We start from the raw sequence: 11,777 nt of genomic DNA on the forward strand, positions 1-11,777 counted from the left end.
GGAGATATTCATGGATATTTAATATCAATATCAAACCTTTCAATTTGATGGATATTTTCAATTATTGGATATGCATTGTTGAGATTCAAAAGAAGTCTAAGAGTGTGTTTGGTTCAACTTAGTATTTAGTTTTCAAAATAAGTCATTTTAGAAAAATCTTAAAGTGTTTGGCACCCACTTAAAATAATTTTTGAAACATATTTCAACTAGTTTTTACCAAAGAGTTTAAATGAATATTTTGAAAAACATTTTTTTCTCTAGTCGATCCAAACAAGCTTTAAATCTCCATAATCGAATTGTGTTTTTCCAAAAGCAAAATAAAAGAATCAACTCTAACTTGTTACTTGTAAACTAAGATATCAATAATATGCAGAGAAATACCAACCTAAACTTCAAAAAGATGATTCATTTGTACGAATATAGCAAGAAGCATACTGCAATGTATGTAATCAGCATCGAACTTCACCTCCGAGTCGATATATATAGCATTTCATAGGAAAAAGAAAAAGAAATACTGGGGATACAGTTGGAGAAAGGATGTTGACTGTGGAGATGGCACAAACACATAACTCATTGATGATAGTTACAGCAAACAAATAGGATTTACAGATTAGCTTTCATAACAATAACCTTCTTCAAATCTACCATCATTCTCATTTTCTTATCTACTTTCATCACTTCAAATCTCAATCAATGGCGTAAAAACACAGTCCGAATCGACCTTCCTTTCACTTCATCCCCTCTCCATATCCCACCCGAAATCTAGAAACAAAAAGGATAGAATAAATGGACAAAAGGAAAGTCTTTTCAAGGCTCTAATATGGACATAAAGTCAACTGTATAGACAAGAGGCCAAACCATCCTATTTGCTAATTAACTTTGATTATGCTTTAACAAATAAGTGTTAGATTCAAGGTACTAACTTGATCGAGTTGGTTATTAAGGTTATCTCCTGTCAGGTTTTGGTGACTGTTGAGGATAATTATATGGAGAAGCATGAGGACCATTTGGACTTGATAAGCTTCTAATGTGTTGCCCGTTCCTTGCCACAAACATTGACTGCGTGCGGATGACACTTTTCGCATTGGGGGTGGACCTGGCACGGTCTGCTTGCATGGTTTGGAAGTAATAGGAAGAACTTGCCATGTCCTTGAGGTTGGGCAAAGGTTTTAAAATTTCAACAACTTCACTCATCACAGGTCTGGCTTTAGGATCTCTACTAAGGCAGTGAGCTGCAAGCTCTGCAGCTTTTTGAGCACCTTTGATCGAGAAGTGACATTCGAGGCGAGGATCTATCAACCGGTAGAACTTCCTCTTGTCTCCAAGCAGGGGCCTAGCCCATTCAACAAGGTTGTGCTCCCCATTCGGTCTATTTTTATCCATTGATCTTCGGCCGGTTAGCATTTCGAGCAAGACAACTCCAAAACTGTAGACATCGCTTTTTGATGTCAAATGCCCTATGGAGTTCAAGAATATTAGAACTTAGATGTATGAGTAATAAAATGTACAGTGTTTAATGACAATTGTACAAGTTCATATGCCAACAAGAGTAATCTCCAATAAAACCCCAAGTCTACACATACTCAGAACATCGTCTAGACAGTTACAGAACTTTGCAGAAACTTCTTTTTCACTATTAGCGAACATCAAGAAAATCTTGTCTGCGAATGAGTTCTATTTGCAGGGGGTAATGGGAAGGGCTACAGTGGTTAACAATTTTCTCAACAATATACTTCACCCCCTTCACAGGGATGTTGTACTTAAAAGAAACTGTTTAATAATGGATGACAAAACATGCTGTCCAACTTATTTGAATTTTACAAATATGTCGATAAAACATCAATACCTATGGATATTTCTGTTGATAAAAAGATTTGTAAAGTTATTTAAAATAAAAAGTAAGTTGTTTTTAATCCCAAACTATGTTATAGATCTTGTTATTAGTGTAATATATACTTTTTTTTTTTTTTAAAAAAATGGTTGTGAGTGTCTGGGCCAGCTTACACATATCTTGACTAATCTCACGGGACAGTCTGTCTAACCCTATAACATTTGAATGTAAAGGAAACTCATGGGTTAGTAAATCCTAGGTAGGTGACCACCATGGATTGAATTCATGACCTCTTAAGCCCTTTATCAAGGTGATGTTCCCTTATTTACCACTAGGCCAACCTATGATGGTTACACATGCAATATATACTTCACCACTAATTGGGAAAAGAATGGTAACCCCTTGACTTTGATTCCTTACCACTCGGTGTACTTTTGTAGTGTCCACGAAATTATATTTCTTATTCAATTAAGGGTAAATTTCATAGAAATACAGGCTCCATTTTGTGACGGGCTTCTTTATTATATATTGTCCTTTTGTGTTTTTTCAGTTATCTAAATGGAACTTTGGTCTCTCATAGAAAAAGAAAAAAAGTAGAAATACTAGAAGTGCTCACATCAAATATGAATGAAGAAAAACCTACCAGTCATCACATATTCTGGAGCTGCATAGCCATAGGTTCCCATAACCCGAGTTGAAACATGAGTTTTGTCACCCTCAGGGCCATCTTTTGCAAGTCCAAAATCTGAGAGTTTAGCGTTGTAGTCCTAAAACAACATTTTTAACCTTCTATAAAAGCCGTGGGCTTGAGGATAACAAAATAAAAAGGCAAATAATTTGGTAGACATACCGCATCTAATAAAATATTAGACGTTTTAAAATCACGATATATCACTGGTCTTTCAGCTTCTTCATGAAGAAAAGCAAGGCCTTTAGCAGCACCAAGTGCGATTTTCAATCTAATAGACCAAGGAAGTGGCAAGGGCCCTTCTGTGCAAAATATGGTAATTACCATCGAACATTAAACATATGAAATAAATTATGAAATATATAAACATTAACATTCCTGAGATCACATCACAAATAAAATGAATGTAAAAAAATCACCATACACTGGGAACAATGTGCTTTAACACAAAAATGCACGGTGTACAGATGCATATATACCTATATATAACCCTTAATTTCAATAAGCTCAAACAGATAAAAATTCTAGAAGATGTCTACCAGACACTCATGTCATTTAAATCTTCAGATGAAAATGAGAAACAGAAACTCCAAATTGTATGCTTGTATCGTCTCATTGATAAGGTATTTAAGAAGAATTGTAGTGAGCTTATTTAAGAAGAATTGTAGTGAGCTTTAACTTTCTGTCATAAATTAAGGAAGAATAGTTTTTGGAATAAAGGAGCCACTTTTCACTGATAATATGAAAAGTACAGGACGGGGAAATTAAAACTTAGGAGCTTACAGAAAACCAGTAAATTTGGAAGTGATAGGAAAACAGTCATAATTACAAAATAATGGAGAAAAGAGTACAGCAAAAGGACCTCAGAAGCCTAGCTTTTCTTTCTCCAAATATTCATCCAGTTTTTGCTACCATCCTAAAAAATTCTTTGATATCTTTTCAACCAGTTGAAAATTTTTCAAAACCATTTTGTGCACCAAATCTTCAAACAGTGATGTCCTAAGCCTTGTCTAGCAGTAGCTTTCCTAATTTGTTTGCCATGCTTCCTTCTTATGTTGAAATATCAAATTATTTTAATAATCAACTGATATTGTTAACTTATTATTGATTTGACACCCTAGCTGACAATGCATGGCACCAACGATCATATTTCAGTTAGAGCAGTGAATCCCTATTCATCTGAGATGACAACACTATGCTATAATTCCAGAGTCATGACTGATATTTGAAACTGACTTCATGCTGCTTGCATCCATGCCCAGATTTAGCAAAACAATAAATAGATAAAATGAAAGTGACCAATATTTGTAGGGATCTGGGAGAAGTAGAAATGTAGAATAGTTAAAAGATTATGTCACATACTTCTGAAGAGGTGGTTCTCCAAACTTCCACGAGGCATGAACTCATAAACTAATAACCTTTGATCATCTTCAATGCAGCAACCAATCAATCTTACAAGATTAGAATGGTTGAGGTCACCGAGAAAGTTAACTTCAGCCTGAAATGGAAAGCAGAGTAAATTTTAACAAAGAAAAGAGGAGGATATCCCCAAAAGTCACTGTGATTGTGCGAGCAGCGAGACAGAGGTGAAGAGTGCCCATACCATCCACTCCTTGTGACCTTGTAGGCCGTCATGATTTAGAGTCTTGACTGCAACTGTAAGCCCAGTTCCAGGTTTAGCAGGAGCAGTTCCATTCTCCTCAATCCATCCTTTGAAAACACAACCAAAACCTCCCTCGCCAAGGAGGCTCTCAGGTCGGAAATTTCTTGTGGCTAACTTAAGCTCATTAAAAGTGAACTTACGAAGCCGAGAAGCAACCTTCAGCTCAGCACTGAGCTTGGGCGTGGACGAACTACTTTCAGCATTATCAGTAGTTGCAGATGACCCCAATGCAGTAGCCAGAATATCTCTTTTTTCGTCAAGTTTAGATTTACTATCTGCTAATTGCACATGATTAGAAGCAAATTTATAAACATATATCTAACATTAAGAATAGCAATTAACCAGATTTAGGAACATCTATCACTTACTCCCCTTGTTTTATGCGACCAGCACAGCACATTTCAATCGATAATGCCAATGTAAGTATGCAAACCATATTGCTAACCTAAGTGTACTCTATTAGTCAAGGCATTACTTACCTTCTTGATCGAAAGTTCAAATCCTCACTCTCGTGTTTGTGTTAAACTCAAAAGAAAAAAAAAATGCAGACCACATTAGAGTATAGAATGTATTGAAATCAAAGTATAATATGCCAAAGAACATTGGAAAGAAAGGAAAGTATGAATATAGAAACTTTTCAAAATAAATAAAACTTCCAAACGCTTCATTTTCAAGAAACAATCTATATCACTTTTCAAGACAATAATTTTCGAAAATCATTAAAAGCCGGCATCTTATCACACATAATATTACCCAGCTTGAAATACAGGATAAGCTTAAAATTGCATAGCCAGGGAATTTAATTTTACAAACCCATGAAAATCCAAAGAGGTAAATATTCCCAAAACTCTCACAAGTTGAACTTAAGTATTGGCTTCCTATGCTCCAAATTTATGATGATACAAATTAAGAAAGACCAAAAGATGAATATAATTTCCAGTCTCCTAACCGATTACATACGTTTTCGGAATATGTTAACTACAACGAACAAAAACCAAAAGAAGAAGAAGTTTACCGCAATGGGTACTGGTGCCACTGATGAAGCTATCGACCTTTGATCCACTCAACGAACTATCAACCTTTGATCTAGAAGGAATGCAATTCCCTATGAACTTCAACTTAACCCAACATCCAGTCTCTTCCTCGTCCAACTCATTCTCCTTCTTCTTCTTTTTCTCGCTACCTGTTCTTGACTTCTCAATCCATGTCTCAACCTTGGAATCATTAGGTGCCAAACCCATATCCTCAAATCTCTTAAAAAAACAGATTTCAATACCTCACAACCCAGAAATCTTACCTTTCATGGAAACCCCACTTGAAAAAATCCCCTCATCAACAACAAATTCCAACCGATTAATCAAACGAACTGATACCCAAATCACAAAAATAGCAAAACAAAAACAGGATCAAGATCACATAGCAAATTGCTGAAGAAGAAACAAACAAACAAACAAAGGGGAAAAGGAAAACAAACTCAAGCTCACTAAAGGGAACTTAGTCAAAAGAGCCAAAGATAGGGAAAGAGAGAGAAATGAGTGTAAAAAGGAGGCCGCTTCTGAAAGAGGGAAAGGCGTCCCAACAACGGGCAGGTCGGGCAGGTCGTGACAATGGGTGGCAGTTGGTCGGGCAAGGGAGAGAAAGAAAGAGCCATTGTTACAGTAACTATCGGATATTCTTCATCAAATCAAAGTACCAATTTTAAAGGAACAAAAATGCATTTTGGTAAAGTATTGGACTCTCAAATTTTGCCAATAAGAAATTGCCACATATATTATAGTGATATACTAGGAAGCACTACAGTTTTTATTTTCTTTTTTTATTTTTCTTTTTCTTTTCCTTTTTGTTGCATTAAATTGGTGCTATCCACATCTTTCTATACGTAATCATTACGTAGTTTCTAACTTAATACAGATAATGTATTTTATTTTCTTTAAAACTATATGATATAATAATATAAACATCAATGATGTATACCTTTTAGTATTTTATTTAGTTGGTCATACACTCATAAATGATGCCTTCCCCTTATAGGAAATTCATAAATGTGAATATTGTTTGTGTAGAAAGATGCATAGACTTCCTTTTTCCTCCTTCACAAACTACATCTTTGTTTCCTTTTCAACTTCTTCATAACGATGTTGAAGTATCAATAATTGAATTCAAGTATTATGTTTCTTTTATTGATGATCTATCTAAATATATTTGGATCTGTCTTTCGACATTTTAAGTTCATTGTTGAAAATCAATTATCTTCTCGTCTATAAATTTTACACATTGATGGGGAAGTGAATTTGTGAATCATACTCTAACCTTCTATCTTGAAATTAATGGTATTTCTTACTAAAAAACTTATGTTTATACAACTGAACAAAATGGTGTTGCTGAGAAAAAAGACAATCATATTCTTGAAGCATTTGTGTCATAACTCGTAACTTCATTCCTATTCATTTATGGTCTTTTGCCTTTGTTGGAACAATTTTTTCTTATTAGTTGTTTATCTTCCTCATCTTTTCAAAGTAAACCTCTTTTGAAAATCTCTTTCAATGTTCTCCTGATTATAAGAACCTCAAATCTTCGGTTGTGCATGCTATCCTTTACTCAAAACTTGCAATTCTCATAAATTTCAATCCAAAACCTCAGTATGAGATACTCATTGCTTGCTCCTTGATCGTTTAGACGATCATGCTTCATCGCATAGTTGTCGTATACTCGATCGTTTAGGCATGCATTTCACGATGTGTGCTACACGATCGTGTGGCCTTCATGTTTCATCGTATAATCAAAGGCACTCGATCCATGCTACACGATTGTTTATACTCGATCAACGTTACTCGATGATCACAAGAAGTTGCTACACGATTAAGGAACGAGGCTTCGCCCGGGCGGTTCAAGACCTGGTTCGCATGTTTGAATCGGTTGACTCGATGGTTTATGTAATAGATAACTTTTCTTTTCCCATTTTTTAGGCTAATCATCCTGGTCCATCATTTTTTAATGAATGTACATGTGATGTATATTTAATTATATACCATAACGTATGTCATATAGTTTTAAAATCCACCATAGGTTATGCATTTTATTCATGCATCATCTTTATATTATAAGTATTATAACATAGTAGCTTGCATGATTAAGTTACATTAAAGCATGCTCATGCATCATATAATATAAGAGTTATAATATATGCATGCATTAAGCATATCCATGCATCATCTTTATATTATAAGTGTTATAGTATAAGGGTGTATGTTAGCATGTATGCTTGGTTCATTACAAGTTATATAAAAGTTATATATAGTAATGAATGAACATTGCATGAAGCATGACACTTAGGTTAATTTATAAAAGTTATAAATACCTAGTCTAGCTTAGCAATGTGGTTGATTTTTAGTTGTTTCATTTTTTATAAGAATTATAATTAATGAAATTAGAACTAAAATTAATCAGAAAGACATGCATGCACACTTAGGCTTTAATCATGTTTTAAAAGAGTTTTAAAATTTGATTGAGATAGACCTAAGATCACGGTTCTAATGAGATTAGCAACCTAAGTTTAATCTTGTAATTCGGTTTAATAGGATTAAATTGACTAATAAAAGATTAAATATGTACCAAATCTATCTATAAGGGATCTTTTGTCTAAGGCAGGTTCTCGCTAGGTTGGGGTATTTAAGCTAATGGAAATGGAACACCCCTACCTAGGAACCTACCTGGAAAGGTGAATTAAATAGATTTGTTGCATGCATGCAAATTTGATGATAGTCTGTTAAAGTGTTTAATAAGACTTGAATCAAACTTGTTTAATTATCAAAAGCAAGTGTTATTTTTTAGCAAATTAAACACCCACTTAGTTAAAATCAGTAGTTGGATTTACTAAGTTAATGAATCCCTAGTAGAACATTAAGTGCGAGGTACTTAGTGTATATGATACTTCACTTAAACTTCTACACGTTTCTTCCTAAAAGTTCACACCGTGAGATCTATCCTCGGCCTCGAGGCACCCTGGGAGTATCTCCCTATAGGATGGTGTTTGGGTAGGTCAATACCAAGGTGAATGGAGAGAATGTTCATAGTAAGTGGGAGCGGGATGTGTGACAACATATCCCACGGTCTCTATCATTAGATTGGAAAACGTTTTCGTGCATTGCCTCGAGGCACCCTGGGAGTGTCCTCTTAAAGGATGAGTTGTATTTGCACAACTCTTTATTTGATCTCCTGAAAAGGATAGGGTTGCTTTAGTTTCTTGTCCTAATATGCATTTTTCCTACAGTGGGTGCATTAGGGCGGGACTCTAGGGCCTAAAATGAGGGGTTACACTTAAGCGGAATTGTTAAGATTGTTAACAAATTCTGGACCAAACAATGGTGACTGTTAGAGTAAATTATAAGGAGTTGTTTCTGTCTAATGGTTGATAATGTCTCATCCCAGTAAAGGAGCACTTGATCACCCCACCGGTAACTTTTGTCCTACCTCGTTGGGGCATCATTGCAAAATAGATGTCACAGGGTACAATAAAACTATTTTGCTAAAACCTCAAATTGGTGTTAAAAGTGGTAATGCAAGTAGACTCATTAAGTTTGTTCATGTTTTCAGCAACTTTTAAATAAGGGAACCGCTACTTTAGCTTTATTAGCCACTGACAAATTGACTAGCGATAACTACGCTAGTTGAAAAAACATGATAAACACGAAACTTATCATCGATGACCTCCGGTTTGTCCTTATGGAGGAGTTTTTTCCTATTCCACCTCAAAACGCTGCTCAAAATGTTTAAGAGGCGTATGAGAAATAGACACGGGCGAATGAAAAGATCCGAGCATATATCTTGGCCAATCTAAACGACATTTTGGCCAAGAAGCATGAGCCTATGGTCACTGCACGTGAGATCATGGAGTCCCTGAGGGGAATGTTCGGACAACCGTCTGCGCAACTCAGGCATGATGCTCTAAAGTTCATTTTCAACTCCAAAATAAATGAGGGTACATCTAATCGTGAACATGTTCTGAACATGATGGTCCACTTTAATGTGGTGAAGATGAACACGTATCATATCGATGAGGCTAGCCAGGTTAGCATAATTCTGGAAATGTTGCCATAAAGCTTCCTACATTTTGTTAGCAATGCTGTTATGAATAAGGTTGACTACACCATTACAACTCTCCTCAACGAGTTGCAGACATTCCAATCCTTGCTGAAAAGTAAGGAGAAGAAGGTTGGTGAGGCAAATGTTGCTTCATCATCTAAAAAGTTCCACCGAGGTTCGACCTCAGGAACTAAGTCTATACCTTCTTCTTTCGGTACCAGCAAGTGGAAGAAGAAGAAGAGTAGTAAGAGGAAATGGAAGGCACTGGCTAACTCATAACTTGTTGCTCTGCGGGGTAGGCGACCAGCGCTAGTTGACATGGGAAAATGTTTCCACTGCAACCAAGATGGGCACTAAAAGCGGAACTACCCACGTTATTTGAAGGAAAAGAAGAAAGCCAAATAAGATAAATGTGATTAACTGGTTTTGGAGACTTGTTTAGTGAAGAATGATGATTCTGCCTGGATTATAGACTTTGGGGCCATTAACCATGTTTGTTCTTCATTTCAGGGGATTAGATTCTGGTGGCAGCTTGAGGCTGGTGAGATGACGATACGAGTTGGCACCTAACATGTCGTCTCAATTGTGACAGTGGGAGGCCTCCGATTGACTTTACAGAATAGATTTATCATTTTAAATGATGTGTATGTTGTTCTCGAGTAAATCGGATCTTAATTTTTGTAAAGTCGTTGCTTGAATGTAAATACACCCTAAACTTTTTTGTTATAAAGTGTTCATTCTGAAAGATGGTGTTGAAATATGTTTAGCTAAACTGAAAATAATTTGTATGTGCTAAGGAAATTAGCAATAAATTCCCTCCATAACATAGAGATGTTTAAAACTGTCGTAACTCAAAACAAACGATTTAAAGTTTCTCCTAAAAAAAATGTCCAACTTTGGCACATTCATTTGGGGCAAATTAATCTCAATAGGATTGAGAGATTGATAAAGAATGGACTTCTAAATGAGTTAGAAGAAAATTCTTTACCTGTGTGTGAGTCATGCCTTGAAAGCAAGATGACTAAAAGACCTTTTACTGGAAAAGGTTATAGGGCCAAAGAGCCTCTAAACTTAGTGCATTCAGAACTTTGTGGTCTAATGAATGTGCATGCCAAGGGAAGCTACAAGTACTTCATCACTTTTACTGATGATTATTTGAGGTATGTGTATTTTTATTTAATGCAATATAAGTCAGAATCTTTTGAAAATTTCAAAAAGTTCAAGGCTGAAGTTGAAAACGCATTAAATAAACAGATTAAAACAGTTTGATCTGATCGGGGTGGAGAATTTTTGGTTTTTGAGTTCCAAAACTATATGATAGAACATGGAATTGTTTCCCAACTCTTACCACCTAGTGCACCGCAGCAGAATGGTGTATCAAAGAAGAGAAACAGAACCTTGTTGGACATGATTCGGTCGATGATGAGTTACGCTTCCTTACCAAACTTGTTTTGGGGTTTTACAGTAGAGAATGCAGCTTACATCCTTAACTGTGTTTCCTCCAAGAGTATTGCCAGAACACTTTTGGAGTTGTGGAATGGGCGTAAAGCTAGTTTACGTCACTTTCGCATATGAGGTTGCCTAACACATGTACTTGAGGCTAATCCTAAGAAATTGGAACCATGTTCGAGGTTGTGCCTATTTGTAGTCTACCCTAAAGGGACATGAAGGGGTTACTTTTATGATCCTAAGGAGAACAAGGTGTTTGTGTCTACAAACGATACTTTCCTTGAGGAGGATCATATAAGGGAGCACATTCCAAGAAGTAAAGTCGTGTTGAGTGAACTTTCCAAATAAACTACTGAAACTTCAACAAGAGTTATTGAAGAGCCTGCTACATCAACAAGAGTTGTTGATGGAAGTTCATCTAGTAAGTTAAATCCACCTCAAGAGTTGAGGGAACCTTGACGTAGTGGGAGGGTTGCAAACCCACCTATTCGCTATATGGGTTTAACTGAAATACTAGCTATGGTAGCCGATGGTGAGATTGAGGATATGTTGTCTTACAAGAAGGCAATGAAGGATATTGACAGAGATGAATGGGTCAAAGCCATGGATCTCGAGATGGAGTCTGTGTACTTTAACTCAGTTTGAGATCTTCTAGATCAACCTAATGGGGTTAAACCTATAGGTTGCAAATGGATCTATAAGAGGAAACAAGGTGCTGATGGGAAGGTGCAAACCTTCAAGGCTAGATTGGTGGCAAAGGGTTATACCCAGATAGAGGGAGTTGACTATGAGGAGACTTTCTCGCACGTTGCCATGCTTAAGTCTATCCGCATCCTCCTATCCATTACTTCATATTATAACTATAAGATATGGCAAATGGATGTCAAGACTGCTTTTCTGAATGACAATCTTGAGGAGACCATTTATATGATGCAACTCGAGGGATTCATAGCCTAAGGTCAAGAGCAAAATGTTTGCAAGCTGAATCGATCCATTTATTGACTGAAACATGCATCTCGATCTTGGAACATAAGGTTTGATACTGCGATCAAATCTTATGGCTT

The 11,777-nt window shown here is 36.1% G+C and overlaps 1 protein-coding gene across 4 annotated transcripts; it reads right to left on the bottom strand.

Moving 5' to 3' along the window:
* Positions 1-386: 386 nt before the first annotated feature.
* Positions 387-5,904, bottom strand: LOC120079824 (serine/threonine-protein kinase PBL34-like). Of its 4 annotated transcripts, none has more exons than XM_090314733.1 (7): positions 5,198-5,904; positions 4,123-4,457; positions 3,882-4,017; positions 2,682-2,818; positions 2,475-2,598; positions 924-1,457; positions 387-762 (listed from the first exon to the last, which is right to left on the bottom strand). In XM_090314733.1, exons 1-6 carry the CDS (start codon positions 5,421-5,423, stop codon positions 946-948), a joined length of 1,470 nt encoding a protein of 489 aa, XP_090170859.1. In that variant the 5' UTR covers positions 5,424-5,904; the 3' UTR covers positions 387-762; positions 924-945. The 4 variants fall into 4 exon arrangements, with proteins under 4 accessions (XP_090170859.1, XP_038890167.1, XP_038890168.1 ...); XM_039034239.2 differs by having other exon boundaries at positions 2,682-2,821; XM_039034240.2 differs by having other exon boundaries at positions 387-1,457.
* Between the last annotated feature and the right edge of the window lie 5,873 nt (positions 5,905-11,777).

This window comes from Benincasa hispida, chromosome 6 (assembly GCF_027475165.1).
Source record: "Benincasa hispida cultivar pf3 chromosome 6, pf3_genome.v1.1, whole genome shotgun sequence".
NCBI classification, from domain to species: domain Eukaryota; kingdom Viridiplantae; phylum Streptophyta; class Magnoliopsida; order Cucurbitales; family Cucurbitaceae; genus Benincasa; species Benincasa hispida.

Coding starts and splice junctions, on each gene's coding strand:
- LOC120079824 (XM_039034239.2), bottom strand. CDS start 5,423: ATGGGTTTGGCACCTAATGATTCCAAGGTTGAGACATGGATTGAGAAG. Junction 2,822..3,881: donor GGAGAACCACCTCTTCAGAA/GTATGTGACATA, acceptor TATTTTGCACAG/AAGGGCCCTTGCCACTTCCT. Junction 2,599..2,681: donor CTAATATTTTATTAGATGCG/GTATGTCTACCA, acceptor ATGTTGTTTTAG/GACTACAACGCTAAACTCTC.